The 25084-nt window shown below is 41.2% G+C and overlaps 1 protein-coding gene across 1 annotated transcript in view; it reads right to left on the bottom strand.

Moving 5' to 3' along the window:
* Positions 1-25084, bottom strand: part of PITPNM3 (PITPNM family member 3) — a 555560-nt gene that overhangs the window by 15368 nt on the left and 515108 nt on the right. The window contains exons 11-14 of the mRNA XM_063449741.1: positions 9557-9751; positions 8201-8349; positions 6577-6693; positions 3115-3231 (exon numbers count right to left, since the gene is read on the bottom strand). Of these exons, the coding sequence (XP_063305811.1) occupies positions 3115-3231; positions 6577-6693; positions 8201-8349; positions 9557-9751 (578 nt within the window). The remainder of the gene's footprint in view (positions 1-3114; positions 3232-6576; positions 6694-8200; positions 8350-9556; positions 9752-25084) is intronic.

The raw sequence follows: 25084 nt of genomic DNA, 5'->3' as shown, positions 1-25084 counted from the left end.
GACATTGTGGTTCATGGCCATATTGATCTGGTGTTTTGACCTCCTTGACGACCCACAAGGAGAGCGATTTTTGGAGGGAAGGTGCCCGAGACTCTAAGGAACAAATGCTCCCTGAGAGCCCAGAGGAGCACCCCGTGGAAGGAGTGATGGAGGACAGAACATTTCTGCACACCCCTCTATTGGTTAGGTAGGATGTTAAAATTGCATTGAGTACCTAGCTGTGCAGCATGTGCTTGTTTTTGAACATGCTTTCATTGAGATCCTGGAGAGGGTCAGCAGCACACAATTCATGGCTAAAGAGGAAGGGCTATGTTTTCCCTTGGGCTGAAGCCCCAGGTGTTTATAAAACCAAGCAATGCTCAGAGCCAGTTTTACCTGATACACACCCATAGGATAGGCACAAAATGCTTCCCCCTCCAAACCAATTTAAAAAACTTGACCGTTTAAATATAATAAAGAAGTAAGAGATATGGAAAATATATGTTGCTATAAAACTTATTTAAATGTTTTTTCTATACAAACAGATATCAGTGAGTATCCTATAAAGTGTATTTAGCACAAGTTTGTCATTAAATGAACATTTTGAATAATTATTTTTATAGCAGGAAAAAATGAACAAACTTTACAAGATAATTTAAACTATTTTACAATCAGTCTTGACATTAATGCATATTAGTGGTGCATGTGTACTAGGATGAGAATGTGCAAAGAGAACTTGCATTCATTCTACTGATTGATAAAAATAGATTCACATCTAATATGCACCAGTTATGACTCTGATCTCAAGTCAGATTATGTTACAAGCTTTATTTTACCTTGTCACCAATCTTAATTACTATTGAAGTTCTTTCTGGAATATATATAACTGGGAATTCAAACACTTCTATTTAAATTCATTTTCTAAAATTAGAATATGTGTAAAGGAGTCATTATCAAACTGGAGCAGTTCAAATGGAATCCAAGAGAAATGAGATTATTTAAGAGTTGCACTGCTGAAGGCAACAGAAAATTGCAATAGGCTTGTCAGTAAAAGCACTAAATTTAAGAAACCACTGTGGTACTCCGCAGATGTGGCCAAAATAGTAAAAAAAACTAAAAGTTAGCATTTAGTAATAAAAAATAAAAAAAAAACAGAGTGAGGAAGACAGACAGATCTGTAAGATTAGGCAGAACAAGGCTAAGCAAGTTATAAGAGCTTCCAAATCACACACAGAAGAGAAAATAGCACAGTCAGTAAAAAAAGGGGACAAAAAATGTTGTACATAAATGAGAAAAGGAAAATAAAACAAAGATTAGTTAGATTAAAAACAAAAGAAGGAATGTATGTAGAAGAGGATAAAGGTCTAGCTGACTGCCTCAATTAATATTTTCGTTCAGTATTTACAGATGCAAATGAAGGAAAGTGACCTCAGTTAGGAAAAAGGACAAATTAGTAATTTGTTACATGTGAGTTTACAGAGGAAAAGTTTCTTTTTCAACTGTCAAAAGTATATACAAATAAGTCAATGGGGCAATACACCCAAAGTTATTAAAAGAGCTTAGTGGTGTACTAGCAAACCATTAACAGATTTATTTAGCCAATCATTAACAGGAGTAGTCCCAGAATATTGGAAGTTAGCGAATGTTGTGCACATTCACAAGAAAGGTAGTAGAGGTGAGTCGGGCAACTATAGGCCAGTAAGCCTTAATTCAGTAGTGGGGAAAGTAATGGAAACCATGTTACAGGATAGGATTGTTGAACATCTAAAATCACATGGATTTCATGATCAAAGATAGCATGGGTTTATTTCAGAGAGATCATGCCAAACTAATCTTATTGCTTTTGTTTGATTGGGTAACTAAAATATTAGATCAGGGTGATGTAGCAGACATTGCTTACCTAGATTTCAGTAAGGCAAATGACACTGTTGCACTTAGAAGGCTTATCAATAAACTGCAATCTTTACGTTTGGATTCCAACATTGTGGAATGGGTAAGGCAGTGGCTGAGTGACAGGCAACAGAGGGTTGTAGTCAATTAAGTATATTCAAAGCATTATCTTGTCACCAGTGGAGTACCTCAGGGATCTGTACTTGGACCCATTCTCTTTCATATTTGTATTAGTGATATTGTAGAAGGTCTTGATGGTAAGGTATGTCTTTTTGCTGATGATACTAAGATATGTAACAAGGTTGATGTTCCAGGTGGGATAAGCCAAATGTCAAATGATTTAGGTAAACTAGAAAAATGGTCAGAGCTGTGGCAGCTGACATTTAATGTGGATAAGCTCAAGATAAGGCATCTTGGACGTGAAAACCCAAGGGCACAGTGCAGAATATTTGATAGTGTCCTAACCTCAACATCTGAGGAAAGGGATTTAGGGGTGATTATTTCTGATGATAATGTAATAGAGCAGCAGGAAATGCTAGCAAAATGCTTGGTTGTATAGGGAGAGGTATTAGCAGTAGAAAGAGAGAAGTGCTCATGCCATTGTACAGAACACTGGTGAGACCTCACTTGGAGTATTGTACGCAGTACTGGAGACCGTATCTTCAGAAGCATATTGATACTTTAGAGAGAGTTAAGAGAAGGGCTACTAAGCTGGTTCATGGATTGCAGGATAAAATTTACAAGGAAAGTTTAAAGGAACTTAACATGTATAGCTTGGAGGAAGATGAGACAGGGGGGATATGATAGAAACATTTAAATACATAAAGGGAATCAATACAGTAATAGAGGAGACTATATTTAAAAGTAGAAAAACTACCACAACAAGAGGACATATTCTTAAATTATAGGGGCAAAGGTTTAAAAATAATATTAGGGAGTATTACTTTACTGAGAGGGTAGTGGATGCATGGAATAGCCTTCAAGCAAGTGGTAGAGGTTAACACAGTGAAGAAGTTTAAGCATGCCTGGGATAGGCATAAGGATATCCTAACTATAAGATAAGGCCAGGGACTAATGAAAGTATTTAGAAAATTGGGCAGACTAGATGGGCCAAATGGTTCTTATCTGTCATCACATTCTATGTTTCTATTTATTTATTTTAATCTAAACTTTGGACTAAATACATGTTTAAATGTTCAGGTTTATCATTGGAACTAGCCCTACATTATTACAATGTGCACATACCTTCTCTCCAGTTAGCGCTACCATGTCTAATGGTCCATACATGAAGCGACCGACCAATACCTGGGGCCCCCCTTCCACAGCAATGATATCATTAGCTCTGTGATTGGCTGTTACGTTCTGAAAATTAGAACACAATATAAGTCACACAGCTAAGATATACTAGTTATAGCTTTTAACGTAGGCTCCAACTGTGGAAATTCAGAAATTATAACATCTTGCTGTCATACCATCATGCATCCATGTAAGAGTTTTTTTTTTTTTCTATTTTAAAATCTAGTATTTATTGTAGAATTAATGTATTGTATTTTTAATTTAGCTTGATAATATCACAGCAAACATTCCATCACACTTACTCTAAATAATAAAACTATGTCAAATTACTACCCTTTACGCTTGCATGATACATGAAGTAAGCTGGTCTGTATATATTTATAAAGTTGTAGATAGAACTCCACAAAGATTCTCAAACATGTTTCTGTATGATCACAAAGCAATTTAAACATGTCTTGTATACAGCAGATCTGAAGCATTGTGTTTTCACATCTCTCCCACAGTGCAGTGCAAGCTATGCAAATGAACAAAAACAGCATAGGGATGTCTTCGATTTCTAGCTAACATTTTTATAGGTTCACTTCACAACAGGCTTCTAATATATGGATGCATTACTTTTTAGAGCATTTTTTTTCTTTTTTTGAAGAGTTTAGATTCTAAATAAATCAGTTGTTAATACCTGTGTGGACTTTTTTTTTACAATTCTGCAGCTAATGAGCATTCAAGTAGCGTGGTTCATATTGGCAAATGTGAAAAGATCAAGCTAAGAATATTATTTTGAGTGATTAAAATGTATTAACTGAACATTATTAATTATCAATTGCACTATAGATAAGAAGTACCCTTTCTCCTTAAAAAAAAATGTTCCAAAGCGTCAAACATGTTTTTGAAACACAAGATATTTTTGCACAGATACACATTAGTCATTTGTGAGTACGTATGAGCTACGACACATCTTCCCACCTTTCATTACTGAAGAGGAAAAGGATAAATGCCCCTGTAGCTTCCTAGAGCTTATAGTTTGATGAAATCAAAGTGAAATTATAGCCTGCTGATTTACTACTTCCCAGAATGGTAAAACATTTCCAGTAAGAATCTGTAGCTGGAACTAATAAAAAGCAAACATTCTGCAGCTTGTAACTATGGGTTTTGCTATCATAGTGCTTTGGACATCCATATCAAACAGTAATTTCTTACTGATGAGGGCTCATTGAATTTAGTGCATATCCCATTACCATCCATGATAACTGGTTGTTAAATTAAAATTTACCCTTACATTTGTTTTTCAAGCTGGTGAACATATATATTTTTGGATAGACTTTGGCTAATTGTCTAGCTTTGGCGGGTAGTGAAAGTTATCCTTAAATAAAATGTACAATTTGTAAAGAAATTCTTCATTTCAATTACCGTATATACTTGAGTATAAGCCGACCCGAATATAAGCCGAGGCCCCTAATTTTACCCCAAAAAACTGGGAAAACTTATTGACTCGAGTATAAGACTAGGGTGGGAAATGCAGCAGCTACTGGTAAATTTCTAAATAAAATTAGATCCTAAAAAAATTATATTAATTGAATATTTATTTACAGTGTGTGTATATAATGAATGCAGTGTGTGTGTATGAGTGCAGTGTGTGTATATGAGTGCAGTGTGTGTGTATGAATGCAGTGTGTGTGTGAGTGCAGTGTGTGTGTGTGTGTGTGTGTGTGTGTCAGAGCCTTGGTGGGGGGTGGGCATTTTTATTATTATTTTTTTTTATTTTATTATTATTTTTAATATTATTTTATTATTATATATTTTTTTCGTCCCCCCTCCCTGCTTGATACATGGCAAGGAGGGCGGCTCTCACTCCCTGGTGGTCCAGTGGCATTGGCAGTTCAGTGGAGGGGGGAAGCTCTTACTTACCTCTCCTGCAGCTCCTGTCAGCTCCCTTATACTCCGCGCCGGTCCGGTCAGCTCCCCTGTCAGCTCCCAGTGTAAGTCTCGCGAGAGCCCCACTATGACCCCGCGGCTCTCGCGAGACTTACACTGGGAGCTGACAGAGGTGCTGACCGCACCGGCGCGGAGGAGAAGGGAGCTGACAGGAGCTGCAGGAGAGGTAAGTAAACGCACACAGCCCCCTGTCTGTATTATGGCAATGTAAGTTGCCATAATACAGACAGTGACTTGAGTATAAGTCGAGTTGGGGTTTTTCAGCACAAAAAATGTGCTGAAAAACTCGACTTATACTCGAGTATATACGGTACATGTACAGACCTGGTTGAACAGTCCCACTAAACATTTAGTTTATTTCTCAGGTGTCTCATATCTATATTAATCTATATCTATCTATACACCCATCTATACTTACATCCATCCATATATATACAATTGAAGAGAAGTAGAGGCTGCACTCACGGTCTTTGGTTTCAAATATGAAAAATCGGTTTTATTCTTTGTGTCAAAATCAATGTTTCGGTCCACACAGGGACCTTCCTCAGGATAGAGTGCACTCAATCCTGAGGAAGGTCCCTGTGTGGACCGAAACGTTGATTTTGACACATGGAATAAAACCGATTGTTCATATTTGAAACCAAAGACCGTGAGTGCAGCCTCTACTTCTCTTCAATTGTGTACATCTCTTAATCCCTAAAGGGACGGGCACCCGGCAATTCAAACCCACTGCACTGCAGCAGGAGGTCGTTTAAGCGTGAGTGCAAGGAAATATATATTGTATATATGGGTCTCTTTGCATAACTCCTGGACCCAAATATACAATCTGACACAAACCTAAAATATGTTTTATGGGCGTATACCTAGGTCTTAATTTTAACCCCTTAAGGACCAAACTTCTGGAATAAAAGAGAATCATGACATGTCACACATGTCATGTGTCCTTAAGGGGTTAAGTGTAGTACATGATGTTTTACACACTTAGGTAGAGTAGGTTTGGTGTATCTATATAATATGTTCTATGTTTTATGGGGTTTTTTTTGTACATGGTGGTTAGGACCAAAACATCACTATCTATAGGTTACCAGATTTTATACATATCAACAAAACATGAATAATTACTGATTGCAATACAACGTATGAGTGATCAAGTCATTGACAGATAAGTAAGTGGTCTGGAGTGGCGAATTTAGAGAACTCAGCGTAAACACAGATTCTTTTGGACAGACTGGCTAGTAAAAGGCACATCAGTACCAGTATTTCCAACAAACCCCTTTTCAAGCCATTCCACCATTCGGTGCCAGCATTGTTGGTTTTGTAGGTAGTAGGAGGTAGTAGTAGTAGGTAGTATTGGAGGAAGTAGTTTAATCATAATTGTCTGAGACAAAATGCAAACAGCAAAGAGTGATAATTTTGATCTCAAACTTTTCTTATCACTCAGTCTAGGTAAAGCTCACATATATTCACCGTATAACATACCCGTAGCTTCACATGGTTCCTCTTACGAAGCCATTTTTCCTGTCGACCTGAGGGACTCATGTTCACTGTGTCAATACCTTCCTTTTGTTTGATTTGTACACTTTCATATCTCATAAGCTGAAAGACAAATGAAAAGCACTGACCAAATTTGAACCTTTAATCTACTGTTTATTTATACGGTTGTAAGTACTGTTGAAGCAAAATTCAAACAAACAAATACTGATCAAGCAAACTTGGTCACCATGTTTCCTATTTCACGGGAGCCCTCCAAATAATACAGCAAATTAGGTCAGTTCCTCTGAAGGTGCAGTTTTATAGGTGCATCATTTTAGTCTTTGGATCACCCGTGGGCCCTCATTTTGATTCCTTATTGAATAGCTGTAACCACTTGTGTTCATTGCACTCAAACCACTCAAAGATACTTGTCATAACTAATTTACCAGTATAGAGTTAACCCTAGCACAATTCTCTCACACGTATGTTGTTATATCACATTTTATATATGTATAAAATACCAGTTATAGAGTGCATTATATTTAAACCTTGTGTACTTCTTAATTTAAGAATAAACCTCTATGTGATTGTGTTAATATTAGGAGTTTGAAAGGCCATAAAATGTAAATGTGAGATTAAAGCTAAGCAGAATTGAGGTGTACAAAAAGAAAGTATGGTGAAATTGTTTCGATGTTGTAAAACTATTTCCACAATTAAGATACTTATTAACCAATTGCAATCTCCGTATACTGAATGTAAAAAAGTAGTATTCATTACCATTACTTCTATCTCAAATTTGTAGCTGCTGTCTTTATGGGGTACTTTAACGTAGGACATTAGTTCACCACGTCTACCAAGTCTAAACGTTTTCAAAGGCATATGAAAATGTGAAACATGTCAACCATTGTATTTTGTGTTGTTTTCTGAATAAATAAAATTATTATACATGGCTTATTTAAAGTACTATTATCATTCTTAAAGGACCACTATAGGCACCCAGACCACTTCAGCTTAATGAAGTGGTCTGGGTGCCTGGTCCAGCTAGGTTTAACCCTTTTTGCTGTAAACATTGCAGTTTCAGTTTGCCTATGGGTTAATCCAGCCTCTAGTGACTGTCTCATTGAAAGCCGCTAGAGGCGCTTCCGCGCTTCTCACTATGATTTTCACAGTGAGAAGACGCCAGCGTCCATAGGAAAGCATTGAGAATGCTTTCCTATGAGACTGGCTGAATGCGCGCGTGGCTTTTGCCGCGCATGCGCATTCAGCCAGGGTGTCAGAAGAGGGAGGAGAGTCCCAGCACCGAGGGAGCCCGGCGCTGGAAAAAAGGGAAGTGTTTAACCCCTTCCTCCCCCTTCAGTGCCACGGGAGTGGAACCCTGAGGGTGGGGGCACCCTCAGGGCACTATAGTGCCAGGAAAACGAGTATGTAATATTTATCATAACAACTCTTGTCTTGTCTTGACTTGTATTAGGATAACACTTAGGGGTTTTACATGTCACTATAATGAATTGAATTGCAGGCAGCAAAACAAATAGAAAACATATGATGTCTGTCATTGGAATTAATGTTTTCCACCCTATCACTATTTAGAAAATCACACAAAGCATGGAGCACTCTTGTAGGACCATACCTGTCGTAGAATGAAAGCTGCCACATCCGTTGACTCCCAGTAGCTGGCATGGAAAAGATGTGGCAATGCAACAGTTGGGAATGCAGTAAGGACATCAGGACAATATAAGGCGTAATCCAGGCGTTTTGTTCCCCACCAATTTGCTGTAACTGGGCAAAACCGTGAAACATCACTAACATTAGATCCAAATAAGTATAATAATCTGCCATGAGTCCCACATACAAGAAGTGTATACCAATGATGTTGTAGAAATCACATGTCGAATATAGTATTCTAATTTATGGAAATGTATAACTACAATGCCCTCCATTAACATGGCATCATTGGTAAATATGAACAAAGAAGGCTGTGAAAAATCGCCTTTAATTGTTTACTTGTTTATCTTTTGTTTAAAAAATACACAAAAATATTCTGCTCTCATGGATATCAAACAATTGCAAACACAAAACAAGTTTATAAAGATAATAAAGTTTGTTAAATAGATGTGTGCACAATTATTGGTACCCTGATGAATTCATATGAGAAAAATATAGTTGAAGTATAATACCATTGAATTTTTTTTTTTTTTTAGTGCACCTGGGTGACTAGGAACAAAAAATTGTTCAACCATGACTTCCTGTTTCATGACTTCACTGGGGTATAAATATCAGGTAACACATAGGCCAAACTATCATTCATCACAATGGGTAAGAGCAAGGGATGTGCGATAAAAGGTTGTAGAGCTTCACAAAACGTCAGAGCAATAATTAAGAAGTCGGTGCGGCTAGTTACTGCTGGGACTATTCGTGGGTTTGATTCAAGCGAAAGACCGCCAGAGAGCCAGCTTTCGGTTCCATTCGCATGAAGGGAAAGTGCAGAATCAGGGGCACCCAGGGAAAGCTGCTAATGGCAGCTGGGGAGATTTAACTCCCGAACAGGGACTTTGTATGTGGCCCATAGTCTTTGGGCAGGAGGCTAGCTAGCAGGCTCCTCCAGGAGCTTGTCCGATAGGCACGTTTGACATGGTATTCATCGTTGTTTTCATAATAGGTGGCTGCTTTGAAAAACAGCTGCCTGATGTAAAATAAAGAAATTAAAAAAATCATTTATATCCTCTTGTTCGTGACAAACGTCCAGGGTAAGGAGCATTTGTCATAATCAGGAACTACAGACCTACATTTAATATATTAAGGACAATGAAACTGTAAGGAGGAACAAAATGTTGAAAACAAAGTGGGCTTTATCAAGAGAACTACAAAATTATAGACAACCAAAAAAGTTCTTTACAGTAACCTGTTTAAAAAGATGTACTTTTTATATGCACAGGAATAAAATCAACATAATCTTTTTCATATGACTATATGTAACCATTCTTACTGTTTGCAATTTTTGCTGAGGGAAGACTTTCTGAGGACCCAGACATCTCACTGTTCATGCTCACAAGACTTGATCTTCTCGCTTTTGCTTGTGTTGGAGTTGAGTTATTAGGTGGTGCTGGTGTGTCCATAGCATCTAAGTTGCTGGGTAACGTGTTTTCTACAAATGCTGCACTACAGGCTTGAATGGCATCCACTGTGGACAGAGATTGAATTTTTTATACATTATTCCTGATTGAACGTGGACATCAGCTAAGCACATGAACAAGTCTTAGGAAATCAATCGCTGAGATACAAAGTGAAACAATGAGTGGTGATGATGTGATAGTCAATCAAAATGCACAATTAGACAAAAATAGCCATATAGGCAAAATAACCTTTGAGTTCTGATATTTTGGCCTATATTGTGCGCACTTGTCTTCATGTCAAATAACATAATGTAACATACTCACAGAATAAAAACTGTGCAATGTCCACCTATCTATCTCTATATATTCAGTGACCTTTGGGGTCTTCTACAAGATGATGCCCTTGACACATAGATACATGCTCACAGACACACATGTACACAGATGTACATTCCTACACTTGGTCAGACACACTCACATTCAGTTGAAATTAAAATTATTCAACCTCCATTGAAAATCAGATTTATTGTAAAATAGTTCAGCTGTTTGCAATGAACAAATATAACAAAAACAATTGACATTTTTGAACACAATAAATGCTTCAAGTGGTTTCCCCAAATTCAACTCAAAATTCAACTTATGATGACTTCTCCAGTCTCCAGAAATTATTCAACCCCTTCATGGAAAGCATCTGTAGTACTTAGTAGAGCACCTTTTTGCTGTTATGACTTGTTGCAAATGAGATGCATATCCAAACACCAGCGTCTGGGAGCATTCCTGAGGAATCTAGCCCATTGCTCATGTGCAATAGCCTCCAGTTCAGTAATATTCTTGGGTTTGCATGCTACAGTGGTGGCCACTATAGAATTTTCCAGGACTTCTTCTGCATCTAAGCCTTGGTGGAATTTCAGATATGCTTGGGGTCATTTTCTTGCTGGAAGGTCCAATGATGCCTAATCTTCAGCTTCCTCACAGACGGCATTACTTTTTCTCCTAGGATTTCTTGATACTTCAATGAATTCATCTTGCCTTCCACACACACTGCAGGTTTCCGGTGCCAGAGGATGCATAGCAGCACCAGAGCATCACCAAGTCACCACCATTCTTAGCTGTAGGCAGAGTGTTCTTTTCAGCGTATGCTTCATAAAGCTGATCCATTGGGCCAAAAGGTCCAGTTTTGTATCATCGCCATGGGCGTCCGCAGGGTAGGGGAGGGGGAGTTAAGGGGGGGCACTTGCCCCCCTCTGTGTATGGAGAGACAGGGATAGGAAGCTGCATCTATCCCTGCTTCTCTCTGCTGAGTGTAACCCAGGAGCAACACATGCAGCCAGCAGAGACAGCCTACAGATCAGGTAAGTGAGGGATGGGGGGGAGAGATAGCTTATAGGTGAGGCAAGTGGGGGGGCAGTTTATAGGTGAGGCAAGTGGGGGGGGCAGCTTATAGGTGAGGCAAGTGGGGGGGGCAGCTTATAGGTGAGGCAAGTGGGGGGCAGCTTATAGGTGAGGCAAGTGGGGGGGCAGTTTATAGGTGAGGCAAGTGGGGAGGCAGATTATAGGTGAGGCAAGTGGGGGGCAGCTTATAAGTGAGGCAAGTGGGGGGCAGCTTATAGGTGAGGCAAGTGGGGGGCAGCTTATAGGTGAGGCAAGTGGGGGGGAAGCTTATAGGTGAGACAAGTGGGGGGGCAGTTTATAGGTGAGGCAAGTGGGGGGGCAGTTTATAGGTGAGGCAAGTGGGGGGGCAGTTTATAGGTGAGGCAAGTGGGGGGCAGTTTATAGGTGAGGCAAGTGGGGGGCAGTTTATAGGTGAGGCAAGTGGGGGGCAGTTTATAGGTGAGGCAAGTGGGGGGGGCAGCTTATAGGTGAGGCAAGTTGGGGGCAGTTTATAGGTGAGGCAAGTGGGGGGGGCAGTTTATAGGTGAGGCAAGTGGGGGGCAGCTTATAGGTGAGGCAAGTGAGGCATGGGGGCAGCTTATAGGTGAGGCAAGTGAGGCATGGGGGGGCAGCTTATAGGTGAGGCAAGTGAGGCATGGGGGGGCAGCTTATAGGTGAGGCAAGTGGGGGGGCAGCTTATAGGTGAGGCAAGTGGGGGGGGGCAATTCATAGGTGAGGCAAGTGGGGGGCAGTTTATAGGTGAGGCAAGTGGGGGGGCAGCTTATAGGTGAGGCAAGTGGGGGTGCAGCTTATAGGTGAGGCAAGTGGGGGGCAGCTTATAGGTGAGGCAAGTGGGGGGGCAGCTTATAGGTGAGGCAAGTGGGGGGGCAGCTTATAGGTGAGGCAAGTGATGCATGGGGCAGCTTATAGGTGAGGCAAGTGAGGCATGGGTGGGCAGCTTATAGGTGAGGCAAGTGAGGCATGGGGGGGGCAGTTTATAGGTGAGGCATGGGGACAGGGCAGCTTATAGATTAGGGAAGTGAGGCATGGGGGTTGGGGGGGGCAGCCTAAATGAAGAGTCTGCAAGGAGCAGAAAGGGACAGAAGGAGCACAAAGGTGAAGGAGCAGAAAGGGACAGCAAGGAGCACAAAGCTAAAGTAGGAGAAGGAGCAGAAAGGGTCTGCAAGGAGCAGAAAGGAATCAGAAGGGCGCAAAATAAGCAGAAAGGAGCAGAAAGGTAAAGGAGCAGAAGGAGCCAAGGAGGAGAGAAGACCGTGTCAGAAGAAAAAGAAGACTGTCAAATGAAGGAGAAGAAAAGGAGATTGGAGCAGGAAGGACAAATGAAGTGAACCCTCCACTTTATTCTGGACACCACATCATAAGGCTTTGGTACCTGGACCTGGCAGGGAAACTCTGGACCTTCTCATCTCCCCAGGTAAAAAAAAATATCAGTGTTAATGTGTTCACTTTTATTTACTGTGTGTCAGGAAGCACAGAGTGCCGCTGGTTAGGGGTGTCGCTGATTGGCTAGAGCGGTCAGCTGGCACTCTAAGCCAATCAGTAGCTCCCCATTCATAAAAAAAAGTAAAAAACTTTTATCAACCGGGAACTAGCGATTGGATTAGAGCGTCAACTGTCAACTCTAGCCATGCTTGACGTCACCCATGCTTGACGTCAATCTGCACTTCCTGACACTCCGTTTCAGATGTCGAATACCACTGAGCGACCTGGAGCTGAAGGGAGACTTTGGGGTTAAACCATTTGAGAGCGGTTTAACCCCTTAAAGGAAAGAGAGCACCCAGGGGCTTCCTGGCATCATAGCATTTTCATTTAGATGAAGTTGTTATGGTGACCAGAATGTTCCTTTAATTTGCTTAAAGGAACACTATAGTGTCAGGAATACAAACGTATTCCTGACACCATAGTTGTGAAAACGCTATTCACCCTGGCTTTATGTGATAATGGCTATGCTCCTCCCCTTCATGACACTGTCAAAAAGGGGCCAAGCATGGATGTCATTACAATTCTGCCCCCCCCTGGAAAAATTCCTGCGGACGCCTATGATCATCGCTCAACAGAACAGAATCCCAAAACTTATGTGGCTTATTTATATGATTTTGAGTATATTGGAGACAATGTTTCTTGTGCTTTTGGGTCAGTAGTGGTATACATTGTGAAGTTCTGGCATGGAAACCTTCTGTGTTTAGAACGCATCTTACTGTGCTCATTGAAAACTTAATGCCTGTTGCCACCAAGTCTTCCTACAGGCCTTTAGCAGTCACTCAAGGGTTTTTTCACAACCTTCCTCCTCAAAAATCTGGTTGCAGCCATTGATAATTTCCTTTATCTACCCTGTCCAGTTAGTGTAACCACTGTTCCTACTTTTGGCTTAGCCATATTTCTAACATGCAGTAAAATGTGACACTCAGCAAACTTCTAGCCAGTTCAGATATTTCAAGTTTTCCAGCTTAATCAGACCTGGTGCAACTAATAAAGCCCTTGATTAGTTGCATCAGGTGTGCTTGACACAACACCTGTTTTGCATATTTGTGCTTTTGTGAGGGATTCTATTCAGAGGGTTGAATAATTTTGAGACTGAAGAAGTCATTATAAGTTGCATTTTCGGTTGTATGTGGGGAAACCACTTGTATAATTTGTTGTGTTGAGCTATTTCAATTGCTTTTGTTTGATTTGTTCATTGCACACAGCTGAAAGTCAGTACATGTCGAAAATACACGATTTTCAAAGGGGCTTGAATAATTTTGATTACAACTGATAAAAACATTCAGTTACACACTCTCGGAGACAGACAGATACATGCTCACAGAAAGAAAAACACAGGTACACAAAGCTAGATATACACACATTTAAAATTACAGTATCTCACAAAAGTGAGTATACCGCTCACATTTTTGTAAATATTTTATTATATCTTTTCACTGAAGAAATTACACTCTGCTACAATGTAAAGTAGTAAGTGTACAGCCTGTATAACAGTGTAAATTTGCTGTCCCCTCAAAATAACTCAACACACAGCCATTAATGTCTAAACTGTTTGCAACAAAAGTGAGTACACCCCTAAGTGGAAATGTCCAAATTGGGAATGCCCTCAGCAGTGCATCTACCAGCGTGTGCTTGTAGTCACGAATATTCTGATCACGCTCCAGTAAGGGAATTAAGGACGGCATGTTGTCCTTGTAACGGGGATCCAGCAGGGTGGCCACCCAGTAATCAGCACAAGTTAAAATGTGGGCAACTCGGCAGTCGTTGCACAGGCACTGCGGCATGTAGTCGCTCATGTGTGCCAGGCTGCCCAGAGGCAAGGACAAGCTGTCCTCTGTGGGAGGTGTATCGTCTGTGTCCTCCGTATCCTCCCAGCCACGCTGCAGTGATGCCCACGGGCTGCGTTGGATGCCACCCTGTTGTGAGCAAGGTTCCTCATCCTCATCATCCTCCTCATCCTCCAGAACTGTACCCTGGCTGGACAATTGTGTAACTGGCCTATGCTGGTGCAGGAACCTACCCTCCAAGCCACTTGTGAATGACTGGCCTGATAACCATGGAACTGACCCCTCTTCCTCCTCCTCTTCCTCCTGTGCCACATCCTCTTCCATTATTGCCTGAAGCGTTTTTCAAAGAGACATAGAAGTGGGATAGTAAGGCTGAGAACGGCGTCATCGACACTGGCCATGTTGGTGGAGTACTCGAAACAGTGCAAAATGGTACATAGGTCTCATTGGTGGTGAAGTGGTGCTGTTCCGCAGAGCGACTGACCCGTGTGTGCTGCATCTGAAACTCCACTATCCCCTGCTGCTGCTCACACAGTCTCTCCAGCATGTGCAAGGTGAAGTTCTACTTTGTGGGCACGTCACATATGAGGCAGTGAGCAGGAATGCCGAAGTTAAGCTGCAGCACAGACAGGCGAGCAGCAGCAGGGTGAGAACGCCGAAAGTGCGCACAGACGGCCCGCACTTTCTGCAGGAGCTCTGATATATCTGGGTAGTGTTTCAGGAATTTCTGCACCACCAAATTCAGCACAGAGCTATGAGATCTCGCCCATTATCGCACACCACCAGGCCGGGCTTGAGGCTTAGTGGCAACAACCACTCATCGGTCTGTTGTTCCATGCCTGCCCACAGCTCCTGCGCGGTGTGGGGTTTTCCCCCAAAACATATGAGTTTTAAAACAGCCTGCTGTCGTTTCCCCTTGGCTGTGCTGAAGTTGGTGGTGAAGATGTTACGCTGCCTGGACGAGGTGGTGGTAGAGGAGGAGGAAGCAGAGTAGGAGGAGGAGGCAACAGGAGGCAAAGAGAAATGCCCTGCAATCCAGCGGAAGGACATGCGCCAAACTGCTATCCGCCTCAGGCCCAGTCACCTCTACATTTGCCCAGTTTGCAGTTAGGGAGATATAGCATCCCTGGTCCACGTATCTGTGGTTATGTGGACCTTGCCACAGATGGAGTTGCGCAGTGCACACCTGATTTTGGGATGGCTCGCCTGGAAAAGTAGTGGCGGCTGGGACCACATGGGACCACCGCCATCAGGTTTTTAAAACTGTCCGTCTCCACCAGACGGAATGACAGCATTTCAAAGGCCCCGAATTTTGAAATGCTGGCATTCAGGGCCAGGGATCGCGGGTGGGTAGGGGTGTACTTCCTCTTTCTCTCCAGTGTTTGGGAGATGGACAGCTGAACGCTTCCATGGGCCAGTGTGGAGATGCTTGGGGACGGTGGCGGGCGTGGTGGCGTTGCTGCCACATCCTCTGCTTGCAGGGTGGCAGGTGCCACTGTGACTCCAGAGGTGGCGGAAGAGGCTGAGACAGCACCTTTCTTGTTTTTTTTTTGTTTTTTTTTAAATTCTTTATTTTTGAAGTGCGCACAGTGATAACAATTGCTAATGAGGTACCCCAAAGGCAATCCTCTAGCTCGTTAGGTACAATTCGAACATAGGGGTAGACATGAGATCTTGCACACAATTTTTTTTTTAAAGGTAAGGAGATAAACTGAAATGATGAACTTTGCTTAGAGAATTTGAAGAGCACAACAAATGAACAACGTTTAGATTTTAGTCTAGTACATGTCGAGTGTTCGTTAAGGTTTAAAACAAGCTTATCGATTAACTGTATGCTTACAAGCTTTGTAAAATTAGTAGTCGTTTTACATATTCTACGCTAAACATGCATTTGATAAAGTTACTGATAAATGAGCAACGTCAGTTAGATTATGTAGATTATGCTTGGGTAACATTATTGAGAGTAACAATAGTTTCACCAGTACCAATAGCTTATCTAAGAAGGATTACACAGGTAAGTTAAAGTGAATAGGGTATGCATAAATTTTTAAAAGGGACAGGTAGCGATAATTAAGAGGTCTAACATGTAGGTGTAACGAATTGTTAGCGTTTAAACAGGTTTAGGTGAATCAAGAATGTGCTTCAATTGAAATAGCTGTTTACACGTTATATACAGACTCCACGACAGCGTGTTTAACGATGTGCTAAGGTTAGACAGTGGCTTAAGAGCTTGTACATTTTAGGTAGTGATAACAAGCCTGGCTAGACAGTGAAATCATTAGGTTAAAGTAAAACAAAATAAAATATAACTTAGTCAACGTTTAACAGTACAAGATTAGTTAATAAATTTGGTATTTGTGTAACATAAGTAAAATAGACTTGTATCTGCTACCCTTAAGAAAGTGAAGGTGAGAGAATTTAAATAAGAAAAGTATAACAACTGAGAAATGGCAGGGTAGCGTCCCTCATGTGTGAGATGTGCATGGCATCCTCTCCGAGGGCCAGGGTATAACCATTGGACCCCTGCTTAGCCTATGCCCTCTAGGGGGCAGATATAGTCCCGTGACCAGGGTAAGCGCTGCTGGCTGTCCCGGCTCTCAACGGATCGGTGAGGTAGGCCTCTCAGTGTAGTCAGAGTTCCATTCGGTACCAGGTGCTTTCCGTGTTGTCTCAGTGTCTCTGAGCTGGTGGAGAAGTAGTGAGGGTGCGTCACTGTAGAGGTACGCATCGTTGCTTGCCATCTGGTGACTACTCTCCGTGCAGGTATGTTGGTGCATGCTCGGGCTGTCTGTGGTCGATATCCTGCTGCTTTTATTAATCCTCTCTTGCGCTTGAGTGTTGGTCAGACTTTGTGGATGGCAGTATGCAGATTGGCGTGTTGCTTATCCTTTATTGCTGGGTCCGCTGAGTGAGGGGTAGGTCGGGTTTTCTGCTGTGATGCGGGCTCGTGGGTTTCAGCGTTCGCCGTTTCCCGCCTGTTTGGGCTTCGATTCAGTTTGGAGGCCGCCCTGGCGTTGTGAGGGGGGGTCCATTGCAGGGTGCGCCTGGTGGCCGGGCGGATCCACGCCGCCACCTCCCTCATCGCCAGCCGGTAGGGTTTTCTTCGGGCTTCAAGCTTTGCCCAGTAATGATTGCGTAGCAGGTCTATGAAGTCCCTTGTGTGCTTGGGTGGTGCGATGCGTGGTTGCCCGGTCTTAGGCCTCGCCGCCATCTTGGCCGGGCCTTGTGAGTTGCGCTTGGTTGGCGTTTTTGTCGCTCGTTCAGGCGTGAGTATGGGTTTGATCGTCCCCAGCGAAGACCGGGATGTCCCCCACCGGTCCATAGGGGGGGGCAGCAGGGCTGAGGTGGGCTGTATAGGAGTTCGTCCCGTGCCGGTAGGTCGGCCGTCTACCCTGGGCCTCAGGCTCAGCATAGGTTTAGGCCGCATGGCCGGTTGAAGCGTTTCCACGGTGCATCCGTGTCGGGCATCTATCGCTGTGTGCAGGATGCTGTTCTGCACCTGCTCCCGGTCACCGTTTGCCACTTGTGCCATTATAACGGTTGGTAACATTGCTTTTTGGCTCAGAGTTGCAGGAGCTCCTAAAATGTGCGACTGGCCATCTTAGCTGTCAGGCCCCGCCCCCCCCTTTTCTTGGTTTTTGAGGTGCTTACACCACTGCAGCTCGTGCTTTGCATATAGATGCCTGGTCATGCAGGTTGTGCTCAGGTTTAGCATGTTTATGCCTCGCTTCAGACTCTGATTGCAAGAACTGCCACGCCAGGGAACTCCTTGGAGCTGGCTTTGGTGTGCTCGGTCTCTGGGTGCTGTGGGCAGTAGCAGGCATACTGTCTAGGGGACAGCCACTCTGCTTTTGCACCCTGCTCCCTCTTAAGCTGTGCTGGTGCCTCTGTGCGACCACCGCCTCTTCCCCCAAACTGCACACATCACTCGCATGACCTTCATTCCATGTGGGGTCTAGGACCTCATCATCCTCCACATCATCTTCCACCCACTCCTCAACCCTGCCCTGCTTGCCGGTCTGCGCACTGCAGAAAGCCACAGTAGTTGGCATCTGTGTTTCATCATCATCAAAGACGTGCTGCAGTGGTCCTTGCATGTCCACATCCTGACACATAAGTGGTTATGCATCAGTGCACTCAATCTCTTCCACTTCTGGGGCAGGGCTAGGCGGATGGGCCACAGAAACCCCGCCAGCAGAGTCATCGAAAAGCATAATAGACTGCTGCATGACTTGTGGCTCAGACTGCTTGGCTGATTTGCAAGGGGATGAGGTGAAAGACAGATGGCAATGGGCTGCAGGTGCCAACTCTGAGCTTTCAGCAGGGGACCGGGTGGGAGACAATGTGAAGGAACTGGAGGCACTGTCAGCCATCCAATCTACTATCGCCTGTACTTGTTCTGGCCTCACCATTCGTAGAGCAGCATTCGGGCCTACCATATAACGCTGAAGGTTCTGTCGCGTACTCGCACCTGAGGAAGGTGTTTCACTTGTGCATGTAGCTGGCTCAGTTTGACCACGTCCTTTCCTTGCAACAGGAGCTACACTAACACCAGCAGCACCACGATCAGGGCCACGTCCCTTATTTGACGCTCTCCTCAATCTTTGCGGTCACCCACCAAACTATCAGATGTTTTATGTCAGGCGACAATGTAACCGCCTATAGTCAACAATTTTTTATTTTTTATTTTTATTTGCTTATTGGACTGCAAGAAATCTACCGCAGGACACAAATGTACTATTTAGCACCCAAAACAATTTGAATTTTTCAAAGTGTGCTGAAAGCATAGTATTTGACGGTTCTATTTGACTCTCAGATATGAAGTGCACCGCAGGACGCAAATGTACTATTTAGCATTAGCACCCAAAACAATTTGAATTTTTCAAAGTGCACTGTAAGCACAGTGTTTGACGGTTCTATTTGACTGTCAGATATGACGTACACACCCCAAATTTACTTTTTATCACCCAAAACAATTAGAATTTTTAAAAGTGCAGTATTTGATGCTTCTATTTGACTCTCAGATATGAAGAGCACGCCCCCAAATGTACTTCTTAGGAGCAAAAAAATGGGAATTTGTCAAAGTGCGCTGTAAACACAGTATTTGACGCTTCTATTTGACTCTCAGATATGAAGTGCAGGGTCCAAATTTACTATTTAGCAGATTAGCACCCAGAAAATAAGGATATTTACAATTGCGCTCTAACTGCACTATTTGACGCTTCTATTTGACTCTCAGATATGAAGAGCACACCCCAAATTTACTATTTATCAGTTTAGCACCAAAACAATTAGAATTTTTACAACTGCGCTGTAACCACAGTATTTGACGCTTCTATTTGACTCTCTGATTTGAAGTGCAGGGCCAAAATTGACTATTTAGCAGATTAGCACCCAGAAAATAAGAATGTTTACAATTGCGCTGTAACCGCACTATTTGACGCTTCTATTTGACTCTCAGATATGAAGAGCACGCCCCAAATTTACTATTTAGCAGTTTAGCACCAAAACAATTAGAATTTTTACAACTGCGCTGTAACCACAGTATTTGACGCTTCTATTTGACTCTTAGATATGAAGAGCATGCCCCAAATTTACTATTTAGCAACTTAGCACCAAAACAATTAGAATTTTTACAACTGCCCTGTAACCACAGTATTTGACGCTTCTATTTCACTCTCAGATATGAAGTGCACCCCACTAATGTACTTTTTAACACCCCCAAAAATGAAAGTTTTAAAACTGCAATGTGACAGCAGTATTTGATGCTTCAAATTGACTCTCAGATATGAAGTGCACCCCACTAATGTACTTTTTAGCACCCAAAAAAATTTAAGTTTTAAAACTGCAATGTGACAGCAGTATTTGACGCTTCTATTTCACTCTCAGATATGAAGTGCACCCCACTAATGTACTTTTTAACACCCCCAAAAATGAAAGTTTTAAAACTGCAATGTGACAGCAGTATTTGATGCTTCTATTTGACTCTCAGATATGAAGTGCACCCCACTAATGTACTAGTTTGCAGAATTCCTACCTAATCTGTCCCTGAAAGCGGCAGCATCCTCTCCCTACACTAATAAGAGCTCATATGACGTGCGGCGCTACGTGACTCCAGCTTATATATAGAGGCTGGGTCACATGCTGCACTGGCCAATCACAGCCATGTCATTAGTAGGCATGGCTGTGATGGCTTCTAAGGGCACACGAGTCAAACGCTTGTTGATTGGCTGCCCTGCAGCCTTTCAAAGCACGCCATTAAATCGCTGAAAACCGAACTCCAACCCGAACATACACTGATATGTCCGTGTTCGGGTCTGGGGTCCAAAAACGTAATGTTCGGTACGAACCCGAACTTTACAGTCCGGGTTTGCTCAACTCTACTCATAAGTAAAATACAATGATTTAAGTTTAAATAACTGCAGGTCACTGGAACATTTTTATATTTTTAATAGAATATGGAATCAACAAAGATTATATAAATTATATTCTAAGCAGTGTAATTTGTTATGTCAAACAGATTTACAAAATATGTTGGCTTAGATTTATCAAATGGCAAGAAAAGGCTAAGAAAATGGAAAAATGTTATAACCGAGCAAAACAATCTTCAGAAAAACGATTGATCAAAGTGCGTACAGAGTGTCTAATGTTGATTAATAGCTTCCGTGGTGTAAAAGGATTCTTGGAGTTTGTTTTGTACTGGCTGTTGTCCAACCACTTGATAAATCACAAAATAAATGCACCGAAAGCAATACTTGCAAGCAATATTTCAGTAAGAAACTTAAAAACATAACAGTGACGCATACTGATCCTCAAGCTCACGTAGACACTTTTTTGCTACTTCAGTGTTCTTTTTAATCTAGCACTTACCAGACGTTAGTAACCCTTGTCTCTGCTTTTGTTGTTGCAGTACAAAATATATGGACTGTATCAATAAGCATCAATAAGCAGTACTGCATGCGTATGACTATGTGCCATTCGTTCATTGGGTTACTAGTTCAGCTTTTTGAATTAAACAGACAGTGTAATACAAAAGGCTGAACGAATGAACAAATGGATGGCTCATGGAAACATTTCATTGGACCCCCATTAGTTTGTTTGTTTGTTTGTTTGTCTATCAATTTGTTCTCCGGTATTTGTACGAATAGATGAAAATGACGATTTCCGTCATAAAATCCATTCGTACGAGTGCGAATGCCCAAGTCTAATGACTAGCTACCTATTTTTAAGATTAACCAAATTGTGCTGTAAATAAAGAAATAATGTATTGGCCTATTTATCACCTATTAGATACTGGGTGTTTAAGTTTTTCTGTATTTTATTATTGAAAATAAATTAAAGATTAATTCTATAAAGAAGAAACTGTAATGCATAATATGTTTTATTAAGTGATCTATGTCAAATAAAAGATCCTGCAGCAATTAAACAGTTACTGGTATATGTGTATAATGAAATATTAGTCATATCAAGTCATTGCTGACGCACTGGAATAGTGAGAGTTTGAGCGCAGGGCTTAGTTTTGAATGTTTGTATTTGCTTTTGTATTACACAGCAATGTTACAGTGCTGCCGCCCAACCCATGTGTTCTCTAGTTAATATTAATAAGTGTGTAGGGGTTTGAAAAAATACCCCTCTTATTATAGTTTTTACCTTTTAGCTGAAAGCAACAAGGTGAATTGTTAGTGTAGAATAGATATGTGCAATTCGTTTTGGTCGGAATTTAAATTCAGACGAATTTAGGCAATTCAGACATTCGGATGCTTCCGAATGTCCAAATTGCTGAATTTCGAAAGAGCTGAAGTGCCGAATTTCGAAAGTGCCAAACCGAACCTAATTGCGGAAGTGCTTCAGCTTTCTGAACAGTGGCAAAACAGGAGAGGGAGGAAAAATGAAGGGAATGATGACAGGAATCTAACCATACCCCTAACCCTAATCCTAACCTAACCCCAACCCTACCCCTAGGGGTAAGGTTAGGGGTAAGGTTAGGGTTAAGGTTGAGGTTAGGGTTCAGTTAGGGTTAGGGGTATGGTTAGATTCCTGTCATTAAAACGCAAACTTTGGCCAGCGTTCGTGACCCATTTTTTTTTTCTTTCTATTTTATTTCAGACATTACCAGCCAAAAAGATTTTTCGAATACATCATTGTATAATGCTTTGGTAAAGAGTCATCATCAATATAGTATTTCCTCTTCCTATCTCATTTGACTACTTTCCGTATCCCCTATCTCTCTTCCTCTCTCTCCCTTCCCCATCGTCCCTTCCCCTCCCCTCCACTCTCCTCTCCCCCTCCCTCTCCCCTCTCTCTTCACTTGCTCTCCTCTTCTCTTCCCCAAATTCCCAACCACTTTTATTTTAGGGTTCTACTTTTCGATCCTATGAGAGTCTGTTTCCATATCCATGGATCAGATACCATTGAATATTCAATGTCTCTATTTATGGAGGGCAGGGGGTAGTGGTGGGTAGAGACAGGGGAGAAAAATCTCTTTCTACATTCATTAATCAATCATTCATACATTGTCTTGGTACAGTGGTGAATTTCATTTTTCTCATCTCTAACTTATGGAAGTATATGTTGTGTATTTAACTATTTCTATGACAAATTTTTATTTTCCTCTTGTTCCAACAATTCTAACCAGTTAAACCAGAAATTATTCTCTTTACTGTTACTTCAACTTTTGTTTACTCCCATTTCCATTCTTATCTGAAATTTTACTTGTTGTATAAGCTTTGCTTTAGAGAATTCTTGTGTCTTTTTCCAGTTTCTAGCTATAATTATTTTTGACGCTATCAAACAATGAGTTGTCAATATCTGTTTTCTTTTGATTAAAGCAGGCCACCTAAAGTGAAGCAGCATCATATCTGGGCTGGTCTCTATTTTGATATTATCCAGTTTAAGTAACAGAATTCTCACCAGCTCCACAAGGGGGTTACTTTTTAAAATTTCCACCATATGTGAAGATAATCTCCTCTTGATTCTCCACATCTCCAACATAGGTGATCATTATCTGTTGAAATTCTAAACAGTCTTGCCGGTACCAAGTACCATTTATTTATTACCTTGTAATGGGTTTCCAGTAAATGTATGCTATGCACATATTTGTTTACCTTAGCTAATGCCCCATACCAAATTTCTATGTCTATATTTATATGTAAAAGTTTCTCCCAGCTTTTTATTGCTGTTGGATAATGTTCTGTTATCTTAGTATCTAATATTCTAATACTTTTTGAGAATAGTTTTCTTGTTTCGTCATTATCAAATATAGTTTTAATTGCGTTGTACATATTCCATTGATTCATAAATTTGTATTTTTTTTAGGTAGCTATTTATTCTTAGATATGAAAAGACTTCTTGTGGCGGGAGAGACGCTTCATTTTTTAATATTTTAAAGGATTTCACCTTATCATCTATATACATAGTATTTTCTACTGTAGTAATATTTCCTTCTTTCCATTTTTTTTAGAGAAATATTTGGTATTTCTCTTTCTAGATGTTCAATATTTTGGAAACCAAAAATTTTGTTTTTGATATCTAATTTCTTTTTTAACTTTTCCCACATAGGTACTAAGTGTCTCAGCACATAAGAAGTAGAATAGTCACATATTTTGTCATTCCATATTATGTTAGCTAACTTCTTGGTTTGACACATTTCAGACTCTAACCAGAACCAACCCTCCTTAAATATGGATTCTTTCTGCAATAGTGTTATATGATGAATTATCCCCGCCTCATAATATTTTTCTATATTTGGATAACTTAGTCCACCTTTACTTGTGTGATTGCATAATGTATCTATTTTTATTCTAGGTTTTTTTTGCCTCTCCATACAAAGTTAGAAAAAGTTGATTTTATCATTTTTATCCATGGGGGAGGGATTGTTAGCGGCAACATTCTAAACATATATATCCATTTGGGGAGGACATAGGACCTTAAGGTGTTAATTCTACCCCACCAAGATATTTCTAGTTGGGGCCATTCCTTTAAATCTTTATTAGTACGTTTTAGAAGGTGCAAGAAATTTATTTCCATTAGTCTGTCTATATGCTTAGTTATTCTAATCCCCAAATATACAAATTATTCTGGTTGTGAGAAGCCATATTTAATTTGATATTCCTTTGTTATCCTACGTTTTTATACAGAGCAATCGATTTGGTCATATTTATTTTATAATTTGAAATGGTACTATACAGTTCAATTTCTGTCATTATTTGGGGTAGAGAATTTTCTAAGTCTTTGATATATAAAAGGGTATCGTCTGCGTATAATGATATTTTTAAATCTCCCTTAGTTGTATTGAGGCCTTTTATTAATTGATTTTGTCTTATTTTTAAAGCAAAGATCTCCATGGTGATGATATATAGGATTGGAGACAGGGGACATCCCTGCCTCGTTCCATTTTCTAATCCGAACCAGGAAGAACATATGTTTTGGCTTACCGATCTTGCTAATGGGTTGGCATATAGAGCTCTAATCGCATCCAGCATCCACCCAGAGATATTAAATGCTTCCAAGGCTTTAAACATGAATCCCCAACTGACCCTGTCAAACGCTTTCTCTGGGTCTAAAGACAGGATCAGTAGGGGATCCCCGTTTTTGTCCGCCATATCCATTGCATCTATTAGCCTCCTCACATTATTACCTGAGTTTCTCCCAGGGATAAATCCACTTTGATCCGGATTAATTATATCCTCCAATATTGTTTTTAATCTCTTGGCTAAAATTGATGCAAACAACTTTTATCTA

The sequence above is a fragment of the Pelobates fuscus genome, chromosome 1 (assembly GCF_036172605.1).
Source record: "Pelobates fuscus isolate aPelFus1 chromosome 1, aPelFus1.pri, whole genome shotgun sequence".
Classification (NCBI taxonomy): Eukaryota; Metazoa; Chordata; class Amphibia; order Anura; family Pelobatidae; genus Pelobates; species Pelobates fuscus.
The sequence above is the reverse complement of the archived record's forward strand: the minus strand, read 5'-3'. Positions and strand labels throughout refer to the sequence as shown.